At 36.8% G+C, this 21,363-nt stretch overlaps 1 protein-coding gene across 8 annotated transcripts in view; it reads left to right on the forward strand.

Annotated features, from left to right (window-relative positions):
• Positions 1-21,363, forward strand: part of NBEAL1 (neurobeachin like 1) — a 180,892-nt gene that overhangs the window by 1,183 nt on the left and 158,346 nt on the right. For 7 of the 8 annotated variants that reach the window (XM_067026594.1, XM_067026592.1, XM_067026598.1 and 4 more), the window contains exons 2-3: positions 48-327; positions 20,142-20,233. In XM_067026594.1, the coding sequence (XP_066882695.1) occupies positions 277-327; positions 20,142-20,233 (143 nt within the window). In that variant the 5' untranslated portion in view covers positions 48-276. Of the gene's footprint in view, positions 1-47; positions 328-20,123; positions 20,234-21,363 lie in introns of those variants that run through there. The other variant, XM_067026599.1, reaches the window with a different exon arrangement.

A 21,363-nucleotide genomic window follows, 5' to 3' on the forward strand; every position in this document is an offset into this window, starting at 1 on the left:
ACATGGCCTCTTTTTAAAGCAAATCCATGCATATTTTTCTTTCACAGATTTATCTAATTGCCCAACGACCACTGATGAAGATAGGTTGGAGTAATTGCTGAAACTGAATTTTATTGACCAGAAGACAGTCCATTTGTTTCACTTCTTTTTGTTTTCCCTACTGCTTTGAGCTTTACTGTAAGGGCTGAAAAACTTGGAAAATAAAATGAACATGCTGTGGTCTTGAACTTTTTTTTTTTTTTGAGGAAAAATTAAAGTGCCAGAGTGAAAGCCAGAATGGCATCCAGAGAGAGACTCTTTGAACTTTGGATGCTTTATTGTGCGAAGGTAACTGCTTTCCTTTTTATTTATAAGTTATAAAATTTTGTGACTGGCCTTATTAGCACTTTATTTAATGGATAATAGCATATTTATTCATAGTAATGACCCCAAATTTAAAAACAGAGGATTTTCTGTTTTCCACTTTTTCACGTCTGAACACATGCACAATATTGGCATGCTCTTAAAAACTGTAGGATGTGGTTTTAATTTGATATTTGTCTTCAGGGATCCTAAAATTATATAAGTAAAATTATGACCTTTGAGAAAAATAAAACATTTGTATTTTTGCTTGTGCTATTTTTTTTTCCTCCCACAATTGGGAGTACAGATATATTTTTATGAGAAGAGCATTAAGCATTTTTCTCATAATTAATCTTTTAAATTAAAAGACTGTTATATAAAAATGCTGTTGATTTGAGGTGGTTACTGTAAGCTTGCCCTGATATTAGCACATTGTCTCTCTTGATCCTCACAACAATCCTGTGAGATGGGTATCGTAATTATCCTTTTTACTGATGAGAAAAACTGATGCAGAGTTTAAAGGGGTTAGTGAGAAGCAGCCCCTTCTGCTTCCGTATATAGCCGGGAACTCACAACTGCTTGATTCAAGTCCATGCTCTTATCCATTGTGACTGCTCATTATTTTTTCTTTGTCATTCAAAAATAAGTTTTTCTCCATTCGTCTTTACGTGAATTTTTACATGTTAGCTTTGATTTTAGGTTATTGGAGAAGAAGGGTACTACTTAAAAATATGTTTTTCAAGTGAGGAGCTATATTACTACTTTGAAGATACTGGCAAGGGTCAGAGTAACATCTCTAACTTACTCCTTAAGTTACTTTAGGTCTGCGTGGTGAAGTTCTCAAGTCTCAGCTTCGGTTTCTGCATTATCCTGTAGGGCTCCCTTTCTATACTTTCAGCTTTTTAAAGAACTAAAAGTTCTTTGAAGTTATTCTTTAACAGATGATCTCAGTTATCTTAATATTAAATATTAGAGCTCATACTGGAATTTTCTATGACTTCCTGGTTTGGTATTTTTTACAGTTACTGAAGGACATATACTTTGAAATATTTAATATGAATTTTTAAAATAGCTTTTAGTCTTGTGTAATTTAATGCCAGAAATGTATTTTTAAAAATAGACCACTCTTCCAATAAAAAAGGGATCCAATTCACCACTCTTGAAAACAGTCACTAACACATGTCAGCCAAATATTAAAAATGCATTTTAGTATGCATGCCAAGTACTTGTTTGAAAATTATTTTTTTGAAAAATCCATCAAACTTACTAGGTTTTACATTTTCAGAATGACAAAAAGTAAATGGGGTTACACTGCCTTATTAATTAGTTATATTGTTTCTAGGTCGAGTTCATGTTTTATTCAGGCGACACTGTGCTTATTGAAAAGATAGTGTAGTTTGTTCGACAACCGCAGAATTTTGTTCTTAATGACTTAACATAAAAGTGAATCCTTACTCTTTTATGAGAATGTCTGAGTGAATAATGAAGGACCTTCGTGGTCAAATTTTGAAGCCTATTCTTGGACAAGAAGATAAATCGCATTTTTATGTTTAAGATTTAAATCACTTGTGCACTTAATAAGATTAAAATTTTTTTCAACTGTTTTCAAAAGAATCATTATTTAAAATAATGATTTCATGTTTCACCAGTTCATAAAGAAGCTACTTGTAAGCTAGACAACAACTTTCTTTTCTTCCGATACCTTGAATTCAAGTAGCTTCCAAATATGCATCGTAGATTTAACACTTCTTTTCCCTAGTGAGAACGATTACCAAATACCTGGTTCTCTATGGTACTTTCTCTCTAGCCTTATTGCTGTCACTCTAGCATGTAACCCTTCAAACCACCTGACTTTCTTTTTTTTCTCCTAACTTTTAAGACTTTTTTTTTTGTACCTTTGACAGGCTTTCAGACTACTTCAGGACTGCTCAGATCTTCTCTTAACTTAGCTCCAACTAAGATCTCTTTTTGGGCTTGCAATTGTGGAGTCTAGTTTTGGCTCTGTTGCTGCTTTGTTTTTTGACCTTGAGCAAGATTTATCTCTTTGGGTTTCAGTTTTCTTATTTGTCAAGTAGTAGCGTGTATACAAGGATAATTCTTGTCTAACTCACCATAAGATTTTCATTTATTTTGAACTCTGAGGGACGTGGAGCTTTTTTGTCCTTTCATTGTGAAAAATTTTAAACAGGCACAAATAGAGAGGATACTGTACTGAACCCTTTGTATCTGTTACTGTGCTTCAGTAACTATCAGTTCATATTCAGTGGTGTTTCATGTAGAACCCTCCACTACCCTTCCCTCTACCCCTGAATTATTTTAAAGCAAATCCCAGACAACATATCTTATCCATAAATATTTAAAAATATATCAATAAGAACTCTTCTTAAAAACATAATCTCAATATAATTATTTAAATCATCAAATATCTGGTTGGTCTTCAAACTTTCCTGGTAGCTTCAAAAATGTTCTTATTTTGCTAGTGTTTGGTTGACACAATATTTAAACAAAACATACATGTTGTATTTTGCTGAAAATTTGTTAAGTCTTTTAATCTATGGGTTCCTCCTTACCACACTTTTTATCCCTTCTATTTATTTGTTGAAGAAACCAGATTTTGACATTAGAATTTCCTCAGTCTGGGGTTTGCTGGTTGAATTCTCTTGATTTTAATTGTTACTTCTATTGGTATCTGCAAACTGGCAGATCTAGAGAATTGATTGATTCACATTCTGCTTGGTGGCTGGAGGCTAGAATAATTAATGAGTGTCTTGGCCATCAGTGACTTTTGCCTACATGCATTAATTATTTCATTAGGAGTTTGCAAAACTGTGATATTCAGATTTTATCATTTCTTTATTTATGAGTAGAACATATATAGAGAAATGTCCCCTCATCAGTTATTTGATGACAGTTCCTTGAAGGGAAGGCAGGCAAAATAAACTTTGATTCTTTCTGTTTGTTTTCAGAATAATGACTTGATTGCTAGCATCCTTCAAAAGTGACCAATTATTTTTCTTGAGTATCAAGTTCATCCTCAATGATTAAAATTTAAACATTGTCTATTATTTGCTGCCCTGTTTGGTATGCTATTCATATCAAACACTGCATACATACCTGATTAAAGAAGACGACTTTGAAGATTTATGAAGGTCTGCTTCAGGGCAATATGTATGGTTAAGACATCTTTTGTATTTGCTACAGTGCTAACCTCGGCACGTGTATTCCACAGTGTGTTAGCAATAGATGAATATTAAGGTGCCATCATAGAGTTCTATGTAAAGTGATGTTTTAAAGGTTGCCATTGAGCATTATGAAAGTTCAATAGGTATTTAAATAGGACTTTATCAGAAATAACCCTTAGATAATACTGTTAGGTCAAAGGAATACTAAGGAGATATATAAATATGTCTTCTTCCCATTAGTCTGGGTTTAGTTGCAAGCCTAAATACTAGTGATTAAAGTTTTTAAAGTAGAATTAAAATAAATTCCTGGTTTCAGAGTTCACCAGATGGGTCCCCGTATATTAAATGCAATATTTCAAAAGAATTTGGGTAAAAAAACTTTGCAGTTTTTTTAACCAAAGTTTTCAGGTCTAACTTTTCATTTTCTAGGAATAGGATTTAATTGCATTGTTAAGAACATGCATCTTCCTAGTAGGTTATTTATTAACCTCATGTAGTTATTACATAATAGAGGCAGGGTGATTTCTGATTACCCAGCATTCCTGCTCTATACAGGGTCTTTCACTAATGTATTAGGCTACTAATTTAAGTTATGTAGTCTGAATTCTTCTTGCCTCCGAACAGTCATCCCCACCCAGGGTCAAGGATTTCATCAACAGTGCATTTCATATAGCTCTTATAAGTTAAACATTAACTTGGAAACAGGTTTAATTTTGTATCTGATTTTAGTTCAGTAGTTAACTACTTCTCATCTGAGCATACTTTTCTCAAGTGTAGAAGGTAACTTTATTTTTTAATATCTAAAGATTTTAGTTTATATTATCTGTGTTAGGCACCATGTAATTCCCTGTTTCTTTTCACAATATTTCTTAATGTGATTGTGGTAAGAGAGATGGCACTGAAAACAATTTTGGTTTCTACATTATCATACAACTTTTTGGAATTCATATGTTGCATAGGACAGATACGTCCGTATCCCTGTCTCAACTGCTCCCCTTAGATAGGCATAAGGATATATTTCTGTTCAACATTTAGCCTTTTGGTAGTGCTATAGTTGGTCACCAAAATATGCAGAAGAAACTGAGTCCTCAAATTCTTTGATAAGATTAAGTCATTTTTGTTCTGTGTTATGGAAAGTATCAAATGCATTAACTCAGTAAAAAGATAAAAAGTGAGTAAAAACGTAACATTTTGAAATGTGGTAATGTGGGTTGAAATTCATGGTTCATTTTTGTCACGAGCATTTTTTTTTTTTTTTGAGATTCAGTTTACACTGAAAAATTTCGTGAAACTTCAGAATTAGAGCCAAGGTTTAGTCCCAATTCTGTTTCTGATTTTAAGGACCCAAAGACAGGTTACCTAGTTTCTTTATGTTTGTTTTTTCATGTGTCAAATGGAAAAAATAATTATTTTGCGTATCTTTCAGAGTTGTTGAGAACAAAATGAATTGACTATTTAAATGCACTGTAGGGGTAAGCTAAGAAATATAAAAATGTAATCTTTATTAGCATGTAAAGAATATGTATATGAGCATGAGAGTATGTGTATCAAGATTACTTCCATTTTGTCTTTATATGGTATAATGATAGTAGGAAATACTCTTTTGTCTTTTTACCAGTAGTCATGAAGCTGTGCTCATGAACGTCTTTTTATTTTATTTTATTTTTTATTTTTTTGCAGTACGTGAGAGGTACAGCCTCTCACTGTTGTGGCCTCTCCTGTTGCGGGGCACAGGCTCCGGACGTGCAGGCTCAGCGGCTGTGGCTCGCGGGCCCAGCCGCTCTGCGGCATGTGGGATCTTCCTGGACTGGGGCACAAACCCGCGTCCCCTGCATCGGCAGGCGGACTCTCAACCACTGCAACATCAGAGAAGCCCTTTTATTTTATTTTTAAATTAATTAATTAATTTTTGTCTGCATTGGGTCTTTGTTGCTAAACATGGGCTTTCTCTAGTTGCGGTGACTGGGGGTACTCTTCGTTGAGGTGTGCAGGCTTCTCATTGCGATGTTCTGTTGCGGAGCATGGGCTCTAGGTGTGCAGGCTTCAGTAGTTGTGGCTCGTGGGCTCTAGAGTGCAGGCTCAGTAGTTATGGCGCACGGGCTTAGTTGCTCTGTGGCATGCAGGATCTTCTTGGACCAGGGCTCAAACCCATGTCCCCTGCATTGGCAGGAGGATTCTTAACCACTGCACCACCAGGGAAGTCCCACCATCTTAATTTTTAATCTGTATTTATTTTTGCTTTCAAGCATAACGCTTAATTATCCCAGTAATTATTTGGGATTTTTTTTTACTCTAAACCAAGTTTGTTTTAGATCTTGGTGATGCTCCATTTCCTGCTGTTGCCCTTTGTCCTGCTAAATCTGGAATATGACTAAAATAGATAGTTTTGCAATGAGCTCAGAGTAAACTTCCTTTTCAGAATAAAAGTTTTGCTTCATAAGGAAAACAGAATTTAGAGGTGTTTTATTCAGATAAAAAGGCATGTACCTCTTTTTATATATAGATTTGGAAAAAAACGGATGAATGAATATTCTTCTAATGAGAAAATTGTAATTTATTTATACAATTTTGGTTGTAATTGTAAGTGAAACTTTTGGCAAGATGTACCAATATACATCAACCCTTATGATTTAGCCCTTTTTTTTTCATTTCAAATGAGTTGGTTTAATTCCAGGTGGTACAGAATTCAGGATAGGACAGGGGCTTAAGAACACAGTTTGGCAGGATTCTGGGCTGGGTTTATGCGGATCTCATAGCTGAGGTAGAAATGGCTGAGAGGAACTAAAGACAAGATGAGCCACTGTATGATTTTTTTTTTTTTTTTAACAAAAGTTTATTCTTAAATGTGCAGTAGGTTCCAAGACAACACTTCTTCTAGCTATGGGTGGCAACAGATGTTATGGCAGGGAATCCAGTTGTTTAATCCAGATGTTTAAACAGGAATGGAATTAAGGATCATCATTGCTTCAGGCACAAGGAGCAGTTTACTTTTTGCCAGATTTCTTAATTCCACCTGTGACCAGGGGGGCCTTTCCCCACGGCCTTTGCTTTTAGCTCCTCAAGTTTTTTTTGCTCTTCCTTCTGTTTCTGCTTGAATGCCTTATCTTCCTCATCCATATCCTTGGCTTGCTTCTTGGGCTGCTTCAGGGGCTGCTTCTTGCCACCTTCGTGACCCTACATGGCGCCTGCTGCCCCTTCCCCCAACCCTGCCACCACAACCGATTTTTAATAAGTCTCTGGTATGTGCAAAGTGTAGATAGAAATAGCTCTCAATTTACTCTGGCTTAATAATGACTTTGTATATAAAGAAAGTAATGTTTGACTCTAAGGCAAAACAAAACAAAATCATCAGCTTAGTAGTATTGGTTACCAATTACATGTTCATTTTAGGAAGTTAGATGTGAAAGAAAGCAAGAAATGAGTATTTTTTGTCAGTAGATGTGAGATTTGTCCTTAGGAAGGGAATATTACTACCTTTGTGGTTTGACTTGAGGAGCTTATGCACTACTCTAAAAAGTTGTTAAGATGCATGAATTTTTTTTATTATTCTTTCCTTTTGAATATCAAAATTTAAATTTCCCTGGTAGAAGGTTGAATTGATAGCCCTTCAATGTGTAGATGTGGAGGAAGAGGGAAAAGGAAGAGCCTAAAATAATTTTCAGGTTTTTTGGTTTTACAGACTGATACTAGGTCATCCCATTCACCAAGTTAGCTAGTGCAAGTTCACTAGGTTTTCAGGTAAACATGTGAGTTTGCAGTACCTGGGGGATATCTAGGTAGAGAAACACCCCACGAAATGGAGTTCAGAAGGCCGTCTATGCTGGAAATAAAGATTTGAGAGTTGTCATACTGGCAATTATTGAAGAGTTACATGAGAGTAAGAAGGCAAAAGGCTCAATAGACAGGGAGTCCTGAAGAATATTATCTTTTAAGAAGAGGATAGAGGAAGAAGAGGAGTTTGAATGGGAGGAGAGCCAGGAGTGAGTGGTTGCCTCAGAAAGTAGAGGGATGTCAAATTCAGCATAGCTTTGAAGAAAAGCATTATGGAGTGTGTATTGGATTCCACAGTTAAGACATTATTGGTGGCTTTAGCAAAGTAGTTCTAAAAAGAGTGGGGAAAAAAGATGTTAAAAATACAAGTCCCTGGGCTTCCCTGGTGGCGCAGTGGTTGAGAGTCCGCCTGCCGATGCAGGGGACATGGGTTCATGCCCCGGTCTGGGAAGATCCCACATGCCGCGGAGCGGCTGGGCCCGTGAGCCATGGCTGCTGAGCCTGCGCGTCTGGAGCCTGTGCTCCGCAACGGGAGAGGCCACAGCAGTGAGAGGCCTGTGTACTGCAAAAAAATAAAAAAAATTAAAAAAATAAAATATATATATATATATATATATATATATATATATAAAAGTCCCCATTTTATTTTTAAATTGAATTCAACAGACTTAAAATCACTGACAAATTGCTGTTAAAGTTTTAAAATGTTTACTCTTGATCTTTGTACTTATCTGGCCAAGGACCTTTCAAACTTATTCTTAACTATATCTAAGGAATATCAGCATTTTCTTTTAATTTGTCTTGTGACTTAGATTTAGACTGGTAAAATTATTCTGTGGTTGAACCAAAGCATTAACTGATCCATGCATTTCACACAAAAGTCATTCAAGCATTTCAAAACAGTTTGTCTCTAAAAAAAAAACTCCAGTGGTTTTGTTTGATGCCTTTAATTGAACTACTACATGATCTTTCCTGATAATAAAGTTTAGAATAATAGGAAAGATATGTACTATTTCAGTTTATGATGTCATTGTGAGGTGGGTTTATACTTTTTTATTGAATAATTTTGACTTAACGATTTTTGTCAAAATATAACATTTAACTAAGTTTTAAAATATAAAATTTCATTTTTCTAATGACTGAACCTCATTTGAAACATGACAATATATAGACTTTCTAATTTAGATTTATGCTCTAAGAAAAAGTAGTAAAGATGTTTTACTTTTATACCAAGCTTTACAAATTTTTAAATTTAAGGTATACAAGTTAACTGCAGAAAATTTAGAAAATACAGATATGCAAAAAGAAAGTAAACATTTCATTATTCATAGATTTTTAGTTAAAGTACTTTTATGCATGTGATCGAAAAGTCTGTGTAAATTAGTTATGTTTCCTACTACAAATCATTAGGCTATCAAATTTGAAAAAACTTCCATCTGATATGAAACTTGAATATTGTTTTAAACTTTTAAGTCCCATTTAGAAAGTGTCAATGTTATATTTAATTAATGCATACATAGTGATATGCTTTTCCTTTCTAAGGAATTTATTTTAGTCCAATTTAGCTAGTTTTTATTGGATGCCTACTGTATGTACATGTTATTTACTGTCATTTTATCCCTTGAATTTAATATTTTTCCTCTTTTAAAAAATTTGGTCATTTAAAAAAATTAATAAACTATTTTTTTAGAGAAGTTTTAGGTTCACAGCAAAATTGAACGGAAAGTACAGGAGGTTCCTATGTACCCCCTGTCCCCATATATGCACAACCTTCCCTATTATTGACATCCTGCACCGCAGTGCTACATGATCACTTGACCGACTTCCCCAAAACACTTGAAGCAGAAATTTCTTTACCTTTTAGCTATGTGTGAAACTCCAAGATGAACACAAAAAGCAACAGGACATATTATACCTAACATTCCAATACTCTAGATGTTGCTCTTTTCCAGCCTTGCTAATTTTAACTGAGAATTCCTTACACTCCATTGATCAAATGTAGAACTTCATTAAAGTAGTTATCTGAATGAATAGTTACTTAAAATTTAGGAAATACCTAAAGTAAAAATTAAAATCTTTCTTATTAGGGGTTGGTGTATTTTAAGCCTATTTTTATGTACAGGCCTCTATTAGAATATTGCTTCTTTTGTTTGTGTTAAAATGGTTTCCAGATCTTTCCTGGATGTGACTGACTTTTATCAGAATTTCCATCAAAATTTTATAACTTTCATCTGGTTAATTGACTGTGACTTCATCTGAGGTCATACTATTCCAACTAGAGTCAGTTTCCCACTTAGATTGTGGGATGTGAGACCTGAGGGAGGATGAATGAAGTCCTCAGTGATTGCTTAGTTGAAGAGGTAGCATTTGATTGAGGTTTTAAAGAATTAATAGTTTAATAGTCACAGAAGGTGTTCCAGACACATATAAGGCATGGACAAAAGTACAAAGGAGGGCTTCCCTGGTGGCGCAGTGGTTGGGAGTCTGCCTGCCGATGCAGGGGACACGGGTTCGTGCCCCGGTCCAGGAGGATCCCACATGCCGCGGAGCGGCTGGGCCCGTGAGCCATGGCCGCTGGGCCTGCCCGTCTGGAGCCTGTGCTCCGCAATGGGAGAGGCCACAATGGTGAGAGGCCCGTGTACCGCAAAAAAAAAAAAAAAAAAAAAAAAAGTACAAAGAAAAAGCAATCTTAGTATAGACTGTCATCGTTAATGTCAAACTATACCCTGCTGCTTTGTTTTCATGCCTGTGTACACAATAACTTCATTTTACTGATTAATTTGGTATAATATTTTGAAGATATTTTGAACAGCAGGTAATCTCAACATGTTGGAGTACCAGCTATGCACATAAATCTAGCAAAAGGGCATCACCATGAACACCTGTTACCAGGTTTGCACAGGCAGTGACAAATAGAACAGCAGCCTTTCTGAGAGCAATTGTAAGATGCATTTTGATTTCAAAGATGCCAAAATGTAAAAAATTATATGTCTTAGAGAAATATGGTATAAAAAGCAGTTGTAAAAAAGAATGTCTAGAAATAGGAAAGAAATCCCAATAATGATATTTAAAAACTAATAAATTGGATACGAGTTTAGATAGCTGAAGAGAATTAGAGAGTTGGGAGGGAGGTCACAAGAATTCTTTTAGAATATATCCTAGGAAGTCAAAGAGTTGGAAAATATGGAAGGTTCTGAAGGATAGTATGAAAACATTTAAGACATATTTAATTGGACTCTGAAAAGGAGAGTAAAGAATGAAGCAAATGTTAATATTTGAAGAGGTTGCAGGTGAGAGCTTTCCAGGATTGATGAAAGTATAGTAAAACTCAAGGAGAAAAAATAAAACAAATTCCATACCAAGATTCATCATAGTGAAACCACAGTGGTTTTTCAGAAAACCAAAGGGAAAGAGAAAATTCTGAAAAGTTGCCAGAGGTAAAAAAGATTATCTTCAAAGGGATTACATATTAATAGCTGATTTTTCAGTAATAATGATGGAAGGGAAAGGATAATGGATTGATATCTTTAAAGAAAAGACTAATGTAGAATTTCCAACCAAGTGACATTTTTTCAAAGAGGAAAGTGAAATAAAGTCATTTTCAGCAAAACAACAGTTCAATTCATCAGGAAAATATAACAGTTTTAAATTTGTGTGTACCTCATAACCTAGTCTCTGAAGCAAGCATTGACAGAACTACAGAGAAATGAACATATGACAATCATGGCAGTTTTTTTTTCAATTTATCATATTTTAGTATTTTTTCTCAGTAATTGATAGAATGAACAGACCAAAGAAAAAAATCAGTAAAGATACAGAAGATTTAAACAATAGGATTGACAAATTTAAAAGGGATTTATGTAGAGCAACACACATACATTCCTTTCAAGCACACATATTTACAAAAATGATGCTATGAGAGACCTTAAAGCAAGTTTCAACAAATTTCAGATGATTGAAATAGTAGAGTATGTTTTCTGACACGAATGTAGTTAAGGAAGAAATGTTGCTAAGGAAGAAATAGCAAAAAGATTAAAAAAAAGTCATGAAGTACACTTTAAAACAAACCTTTGATTAAAGAACAAGTAAAGGAAAATTAGAATTTCGGGGAGGTGGAACTGAATGATAAAGTAAGCATTTTAGAACTTCTAAATGGGGGGCACCTATAGCATTACTTAGGAAAATTTATGACTATAAATGTGTTAGAGAAAGAGGCTAAAAATAAATGAACTAGTCATTTGTGGTAGCCAGCCTATTCACACCCTTTTATAGTCCTCTCCTACATTGTATCAGGGTTTGTCTGTGACCAGTAGAATTTGGCAAAACTGATGGTATGTCATTTCCGAAATTAGAAAAGACACTGTTGTTTCCATCTCAGTTACTCTTTTTTTCCTTGGATCATTGCTCTGGGGGAAGCAAGCTGCTGTGTTGTGTGCAGCCCTGTGGAGAAGCCCATGTTGCGAACAACTGAAACCTTGCCAACCACCACTTGAGTGAAGTTGAAAGTAGTTCCTTCAGCCCAGTCAAGCTTTGCTATGACTGCAGCCCTAGTTTCCATCTTCATTACAGGTTTGGGAGAAATGCTGAGCCACAGCCACCCACCTAAGCTGTTTTTGAATTCTTGGCCCTAAAAAACTGAGATGATATTTGTTGTTCAAGCTCCTAAATTTAATTTGTTATGTAGGAATATATTATTAATATATCAACTGTTTCAAGAAGACAAGGAGGGGCTTCTCGGGTGGCGCAGTGGTTGAGAGTCTGCCTGCCGATGCAGGGAACACGGGTTCGTGCCCCGGTCTGGGAGGATCCCACATGCCGCGGAGCGGCTGGGCCCGGGAGCCGTGGCCGCTGAGCCTGCGCGTCCGGAGCCTGTGCTTCGCAACGAAGAGGCCACAACAGTGAGAGCCCCGTGTACCGCAAAAAAAAAAAGACAAGGAAAGAACAGAATAGGTCCAAAGTAGAGTGAAGGAAATTGTGAGGGCTTTTTTTCTTTGATGTGAAAATTCTGAAATTTATTATTTTTCAGTTGTTGAAGGAAGTGTACATTAGAAGGTTGACATGTATCATGGAATGTTTAATTTTAATAAAAATTATTCATTATTTAGCCTGGGATGAATAACAAATACAATCTGTATCTCGATATAATTTTAATTAAGAATCTGGAAGTGAGTTTGAAAATAATCTCTTCCTTCTGCAAATCTTTCTAGTAGTCATGGTGGTATAAGGAAATTATAAGGTTTATTACAGAAATTACTCATGATAAAATACTGGATCTAGGAAAAGAATCGGTAGCTTCTAACATCATGTAAGAGATAACTAGAAATTTATCTTTTGAAGGACATATATAGCACCACCTATGTTGTGTTTTTTTGGGAAAAAAAAAAAAAAACCCTCTAAATCTGACAGCCTGTAGATCTACTACTTCGCAGGAAATACAGAGGACTGAGGAACTTGTTAAATGACATTAAGATGTGCAGTCAGCAAGATCCCTAATGCGAGAAATACTAAATCACAAATGGCCCAGTGTCTTCAACAAATAAATTAGGGCAAAAAAAAAAAAAGTAATAGAAACCTACAGGTTTAAAAAGACTTAAAAAATATACCAGCAGTTTGCAATTTATGGACTTTATTTGGGTCCTGATATCAGTTAAGAACCCTTGGTGGTCCAGTGGTTAAGACTTCGCCTTTCCTTGCAGGGGGTGTGGGTTCAATCCCTGGTTGGGGAGCTAAGATCCCACATGCCTCGAGGGCCAAAAAACCAAAACATAAAACAGAAGCAATATTGTAACAAATTCAATAAAGACTTTAAAAATGGTCTACATCAAAAAAAGAAAAATCTAAAAAAAAAGGCTTCTGTGAGCAAGTCAGGAAAATTTGAACATCAACTGATATTACAGAACTGCTAATTTTTTTAGATATGATAATATTGTCATATTTGAAAAGATATCTTTTATGGATATACATTGAAATATTTGTGAATGAAATATGATATCTGGGTTTGCTTAAAAGTAACATTAGAGGATGGGGCCATAGGTGAAAGAAGATTCGTTATGCATGATTTGAAAGTTGTTGAAACTCAGTCATACCATTCTCTCCACCTTTTTTGTATGTTTGTGATTTCATTTAATAAAATGCTTTTGGAAAGAGCAGAAATTAATAATAAACATAATAGAAAGGATCAACCAAATAAAAAGTTGGTTCTTTGATAAAATTAATGAAATTGAGTCAGGAAGATAAAATTTCCGGTTGTATGCGTTTCAGAAATTTCATATTCACCCCTTCCAATGGCGTTCATAATGCATAGTTCATCTTTTTAAAATTTATTTATTTATTTACTTATTTGGTTGAGCTGGGCCTTAGTTGCGGCAGGCGGGCTCCTTAGTTGTGGCATGTGAACTCTTAGTTGCTGCAGTTCCCTGACCAGGGGATGGAACTCGGGCCCCCTGCATTGGGAGCGTGGAGTCTTAACCACTGCGCCACCAGGGAAGTCCCGCATATGTCATCTTAAAGATAATGTATTTTTAAAAATCTTGTTTAATTTTGCTTAACTAGTGCTTCTCTAACTTGATTAAGCATAGCCATCTTTCCTTTTTTTTTTTTTTTTTTTTTTTTTGCGGTACGCGGGCCTCTCATAGCTGCGGCCTCTCCCGTTGCGTAGCACAGGCTCCGGACGCGCAGGCCCAGCGGCCATGGCCCACGGGCCCAGCCGCTCCGCGGTACGTGGGATCCTCCCGGACCGGGGCACGAACCCGTGTTCCCTGCATTAGCAGGCGGACTCTCAACCACTGCGCCACCAGGGAAGCCTTTGTTTTTTTTAAACTTTTCAAACTGTATTTGTTCTCATCGAAACCGACGGTATTGTTAAGTACTTAGGAAATGGTGACTTATCCAGTCTTATAATTCTATGCACCTGTCCCACTGCTTCCTGTTCTTTCCATGGTGGGACAATACCAAATATTGTGCATCCTTTGAGCATATCTTGCTATTTTCTATCTGTCTGAGCATATCTTGGTATTTTCTATCTGTCTGGAATTCCCCTCTCCCCTCCTCTCTCCTTGAGAATATCTGTTTATGATTTGTGAAAACTTTTGAGTACTTTTATTACTCAGTTACCTCCAACCTTGACAGATTCAGTAGCTCCCTCTGTATTGTTTTGATATTTTTCACAACTGTTCTACCTCTCATGATGTTTTGCACTTATTTGTTTATGCTTTTCTTTCCTACTGAAAAAAGAGCACTTTGAGGACAAGATTGCTTTTTTAAAAAAATTGAGGAATAATTGGTATAAGATTATGTTTTGTCTTCATGTCCATAGAGTCTAGCACTGCCCCTGGTTGGTACATGGTTGGCATGTACTTATTAAATGTTCTTTGAAGGAGCTAAGTGCTATTAGAAAAGCTTGAGGTCTGGCCTAGTGTTTCTGTGGGAAGAATTTATCTTCTTTTGCTAGGACATTAAAAATATGTTATGAATATAACTGACTGAAATGAACTTTTAAAATGCAACTCATATGTAAGTTGTGAGTTGCCCAACACATGGTTGAAATATATGTATGTATCTAAAAGTTTATAAAACTTGACAGAATACTACAACCCAAATATCGTTGTGTGGAGGAAGTAAGGTGTTTCCCCCATTCTTACCTGTAACCCTAGCCCTTAAGAACTAGGTGAAATTGTATGGATCCCTTAATTCTATTACCCACTAAAGACTCCCAGTAGAGGAGTGGATGTTATAAGAAGGTAAAAGCCTCCTGTGCTTTAATGTAATTTAAATAATCACATTCAGCTAGTGGTCACTGCACTGGACAGCACATCTAAGTGTTTAAGCACATCCTCTGGTAATGGGGGGACGTTGAAAATATTTGAACAGGAGAGAAAAGATGATGCGATTCAAATTTAACAAACCCCATTAGTAACTGTGTGTAGGTGAGAGAAACTGAAGCTACAGAGACCTGTAGGGAGCTACATAACAGTGCAAATGAATGACTGTCTTAACGGCAGATGATTGGATGAATATTTGAGTACAAGATCAATAAAGTTGATTTTAATTATTTTATAATTGCTTATTTTATTCAGCATTTGCTAAATGTCAGGTATTGCTGAGTGCCTTACATGTATTATCGCATTCAGTGCTTTCAACAGCCCTATGAGGGGAAGTATTACCTTCATTTTATAGATCAAGAACAGATCAGAGAGAAGTAACTTGCCCAAAGTCACACTGAGAGCAAATGCAAAGAGATTTGAAAGGAAAAGAATACAGTTAAAATCATGTGGCACAGGGATCATGAAATATTTAAATGTATGTGTAACATAGAACATTCCTGTTTTGTGAGTGAGCCGTAATTTAGGCACATAATAGGTTATAAAAATAGGATTAGGGACTTCCCTGGTGGTGCAGTGGTTAAGAATCCGCCTGCCAATGCAGGGAACACGGGTTCAATCCCTGGTCCGGGAAGATCCCACATGCTGCGGAGCAACTAAGCCGGTGCGCCACAACTACTGAGCCTGTGCTGTAGAGCCTGCAAGCCACAACTGCTGAGGCTGTGTGCCACAACTACTGAAGCCCGTGCACCTAGAGCCCATGCTCCGCAACAAGAGAAGCCACTGCAGTGAGAAGCCTGTGCACCACAATGAAGAGTAGCCTCTGCTCGCCACAACTAGAGAAAGACCATGCGCAGCAACGAAAACCCAATGCAGCCATAAGTAAATAAATAAATAAATTTAAAAATAAATTAATAAATTTTAAAAAGTAACATTATACTTAGCGTATACTATGTGCCCTTGACTATGTTATTTAATTCTCACAATTCTGTAAAGAAAGGTACTATCATCATCTTTTTTTTTTTTTTTTTTTTTTTTTTTTTTGCGGTACGCGGGCCTCTCACTGTTGTGGCCTCTACCATTGTGGAGCGCAGGCTCCGGACGCGCAGGCTCAGCGGCCATGGCTCACGGGCCCAGCCGCTCCGCTGCATGTGGGATCCTCCTGGACCGGGGCATGAACTCGTCTCCCCTGCATCAGCAGGCGGATTCTCAACCACTGCGCCACCAGGGAAGCCCCCATTATCTTCATTTGTATAGAAGAAACTTGTGCAAACATAGGGTGACTTGTTCAAGAAAGTGATGGAGCAGGGGTTAGAGTCCATGTAATCTGGCCTCAGTGCTCCTTCAGTACTTAATACATTTGTGTGTTGTGTTAGTAAATATCATACAAATGGAGAGATAGACCCTACTGTGGTGTTTCATTGTACCCAACTCTCTTAACCATGAAAGTGGCTAAGCTTGAGATTTAATTAATATTGTTTCTGGGTGTGTGGACATTTTTCCTTTTATGGCCTTTGGCAGAAAAGTATAGATCTTCTTAAGGGTTTTCTCAGGCTATGTGGAATGTGGCTGTTTTATGTGTTAAATTGTTTATGGCCTTGAGTTTACTGATCCTTCGTTCCTCTTTTCCTCTTTTTGTCCACTAAGCTCCATTTTATTCCTGCTCACAGTTCAAAGACAGTGCAGTGCAGTGTAGTGTAGTAGAAAGAGCACAGTTGGATTCATTTATCTTTGCATTTTAATCCCAGCACTATCGATGGCTAGCTGTATGACTATGGATAAGTTATATATCCTTAGGACTTTGCTTTTCTAACCTGTAAAATGGAGAAAAATGAAACCTTGTCTAGATGGTTGTAAGGAGTAAATGGGATGATGTATACTTTTTAAATACCTGCTATAATACTTTGCACATTGCAGAATCTCAAAAAAAAATGTAACTGCTTCACTTCTTACTAAATAAAACATTTCCAGCTTTAAGTACCATTTCTTTCTTTATAGTTAGTTGCTCAACTTTATAGGAGAACTCTGTACTTACCAAACTCTGAATTACCAAACACCTGGTAACTGTGACTTTCAGACTTTGAACCAGATATGGTAGAGTTTCTAAATAAACTATGAGGAGAAATACATTAATTCTTTATGGCATTATAAACTCTTTTGTGTTGAACTTTTACAGAGTTTATTAAAACTCTGCTTTATTAAAAAGGAACCATGATAAGGAAAACTCTGGCTACTTGTATTTCTGGAGTCTTATCCTGATGAATGAATGAATGAGTGAATGATGTGCTGGTTGGAAATGAAAAAAGCAATTAATGAAATCCTTGAGAAAATTTCTCACAAGAGGTAGTTCTTTTTCTGAAATATTTCTGTCTTCTCAGTGATGATGTGGATTATAATAATTTATGCTCTGATTTTGGAACAGTATATTAAGAGAAAAAATAAATACACAAAAGGTCAGCAGTCTGCATATTCTGGGAACATTCTTTTAGGAATTCTGATTTGTGTGTAATGCTTTTATTTTAGGGAAATAAATTATTTGAGTTCCCTTTATTCAAGAGCAGTGCCTAACCAGTGATATTTAATGAGTAAGTAAGACTCCTGAGTATCATGTTGAAATTGACTGGATTAAAAAAGCGTTAAGGAGGTGAAGGAAACAAATTTGAGCATCATTTTTAATGATGCAATTTATATTTAAAAAGACATTTCTGAGGAATCATGGTTTTTTTCAAATCATCTTTGAGATGTAACTTACTGACCTTAAAATGCACAGATTTTTAAGTGTCAAATTTGATGAGTTTAGGGCTTCCCTGGTGGTGCAGTGGTTGAGAGTCCACCTGCCAATGCAGGGGACACGGGTTTGTGCTCTGGTCCCGGAAGATGCCACATGCCACGGAGCGGCTAGATGCGTGAGCCATGGCCGCTGAGCCTGCGCGTCCGGAGCCTGTGCTCCGCAACGGGAGAGGCCACAACAGCAAGAGGCCCGCGTACCGCAAAAAAAAAAAAAAGAAATTTGATGAGTTTTGATACAAGCAAACATTTGTGTCTCTACTATCTAATAAAACAAATGGAAAATTTCTATTACCTAGGAAAGTTTTCTTTGTGCCCCTTTGTGGTCAGTCCTCTGAAAGATAGTCAGTGATCTAATTTCTGTCACCATGGCCTGCTCTAGAACTTTGTACAGGTGAAATCACACTGTATATGCTTAATGCCTGGCGTCTTTTGCTCAACATGTTTTTGAAATTTCGATTCATTGTCATATCAACAGTTCATTCATTGTTATTACAGAATAGCATTCCATTGTGTGAATATACCACAATTCATCAGTTAACTTGTTGATAGAATTTTGGTTTGTTTCCAGTTTGGGGCTATTAAAAATAAATCTTCGGTGAACATTTTTGTACAACTTGTTTTTGTGGATATATGTTTTCACTTCTCTTAAGAGGAATGACTGGGCCATGTGGTAAATTTATGTTTAAAAGAAACTGCCAAACTGTTTTCCAAGTGATTATACCATTTTATACTCCCACCAGAAATGTGAGTTCCATTTACTCCACATCTTTACCAACACTTGGTATGGAAAGTCTTAAATTTTAGCCATTCTAGTAGGTGTGTAATGGTATTCCATTTCATTTTAATTTGCATTTCCCTGGATAATAATGTTGAGAACGCTTTTGCATGCTACTTGGCCATTTGTGTATCTTCTTTTATTTTTTGGTACGCAGGCCTCTCACTGTTGTGGCCTCTCCTGTTGCGGAGCACAGGCTCCGGACGCGCAGGCTCAGCGGCCATGGCTCACGGGCCCAGCCGCTCCGTGGCATGTGGGATCTTCCCGGACCGGGGCACGAACCCGCGTCTCCTGCATCGGCAGGTGGGCTCTCAACCACTGCACCACCAGGGAAGCCCTGTGTATCTTCTTTTGTGAAATGTCTGAGCCTTTTGCCCATTTTTAAATTGAGTTGTTGTCCTATTTACATTGATTCATAGGAGTGCTTTATATATTCTTGGTACAAGTCCTTTGTCAGATATATGCAGTGAGAATATTTTCAGCTGGCATATGGCTTGCCTTTTCATTTTCTTAATGGTGTCTTCTGATGAATCAAAGTTTTAAATTTTGATTAAGACCAGTTATTATTTTTTCCTTTTTTTGCTTTGTGATTTTTGTGTCCTAGCTAAGAAATCTTTGTCTACTCCAAGGTTGCAAAGGTATTCTGTATTTTCTTTTAGAAGATTTTTTAGTTTTTATGTTTAGGTTAATGATCCATCTACTATTTTATTTTATTTATGCATTTTATATTTTTCATTAATTCATTGGGCACCTGGTCAATGCCAGGAACTGTTTTAGGCACTTGGTGTCCATTAGTAAACCAAAAGAAATCACTTGTGGTGGGCCCTTAGAGAGGCCTTGAAATTGTGACACCTACAGTCTAGGGGAAATGACAGATAATAAATAAATAAATAAATAAATAAATAAATAAATTTTACAGTATGTTAGAAGGTGAGAAAGCACCATGAGGTGGGACAACAGAATAGGGTAGAAAGTAAAGGGTAGTAAGAAGGTTTGTAACTTTAAGAAAGAGTGGTAAAATTTGGCTTCATTGAGAATGAGCCATTTAAAGAATGACCTGAAGATGTAGGAATTAGCCATTCAGCTATCTGGTGGAAGAGTGTCCTGGAAAACAGCCATTACAAAGGCCTGAGATGGGAGCATGTCTGGATGTCCCAGTAACAGCCAGGAAGCCAGTATAGTACAGGGTGACAGTGGATAAAGCCACAGAGATAGGGGAGGGCAAATTGTTTAGAATCTTATAGGACATTTTTCAGATTGCAGCTCTTTGTGTGAGTGCCATGGGTTCACTATACTTAATATACATTTTAAAACAACACATATGTCTTCTGTATATCATTTAGAGATTTCATATTATTGCTTCTTTAGATTTATCAATTCATATCTGCTCAATAGGAGTGAAAACATTAAAAAAAATTCCTGACAGGTGTACTTAATATTACAATGGTTTTCTTATTTCAGAAAGATCCAGATTACCTGAAGCTGTGGTTGGACAATTTTGTTTCTAGCTATGAACAATTCTTAGATGTTGACTTTGAAAAGCTTCCTACCAGGTATGTTGAAACACTTAATTTCCTACCCTTGGGTGAGTTTGTTAATTTTTGGTACAAAAACTTCATTGATGACATTACAAGGATGGCAGTTATGTGACACACCTGCTACTCCTGCATAACTCTGCTTTCATGGCAGACATTTCTGATTGATCACAACAGTCTTTCTTGCTGACACTAGATGTGACTTCTAGAAGCCTCTTTATTTACTTTGTTAAGCCACTGGCAACTGAGTGTCCTGCAGTTCATTTCAATTCTGACACTACCTGGAGTTAGCGCCAGATCCCATGAGTTAAAGGCAAAGTCCTCCACAAGACTGCCCGCACTTCAGACATCATTAGCAAGTCTTGGGAGCCACTGACATTTCTGATCAACAGGCTGTAAATTTAGGGGTTGTCATAACTCCCTCAGGTTCAATAATTTGTTAGATTAACTCACAGAACTCACTGAAAGTCCTATACTTATGATTACAGTATTATTATAAAGGATACATGTAGGACAGGGCCTGGAAGGGTCTTGGATGCAGGGCTTCTATGCTGTCTCCCTTCGGAGTCAGGGCATGTTGCTCTCCCTGAACATCAGTGCGTTCAAAGAAGGAAGCTCTTTGAGCTTTGGGTGTCAGAGTTTTGTTGGGTCTTATAACTTCATTGACTGTGTGATTGAACTCAGTCTCCAGCTCCTCTCCCCTCCCAGAAAGTTGGGGGGGTGAGTTATTCAGATGTGGCCAGCCCCTTTTTTGAAACTATCTAAGGGTCCACCATGCGTCACTTCATTCATTTGCATAAAATTTCTTTATTATATGACAGGCATTCTATTGTAGTTGAAACTTATTATACTTCTTTTCCTGGCTTTAGAGAAGGGCCTTAGAAAACATCTTGGAGGAGGTTAAGTTTTAAGATTTTTAAAAACTGGGTTTGAAAATCATAAAATGAGGGAAAAATAAACATCTTGGAAGAGGTTAAGTTTTCAGATTTTTAAAAGCTAGGTTTTTGTTCTGTTTTGGTTTTTTTTGCGGTACTTGGGCCTCTCACTGTTGTGGCCTCTCCTGTTGCGGAGCACAGGCTCTGGACTCACAGGCTCCGAACGCACAGGCTCAGTGGCTGTGGCTCGTGGGCCTAGCCGCTCCGCGGCAT

The sequence above is a fragment of the Kogia breviceps genome, chromosome 2 (assembly GCF_026419965.1).
Source record: "Kogia breviceps isolate mKogBre1 chromosome 2, mKogBre1 haplotype 1, whole genome shotgun sequence".
Taxonomy (NCBI): domain Eukaryota; kingdom Metazoa; phylum Chordata; class Mammalia; order Artiodactyla; family Physeteridae; genus Kogia; species Kogia breviceps.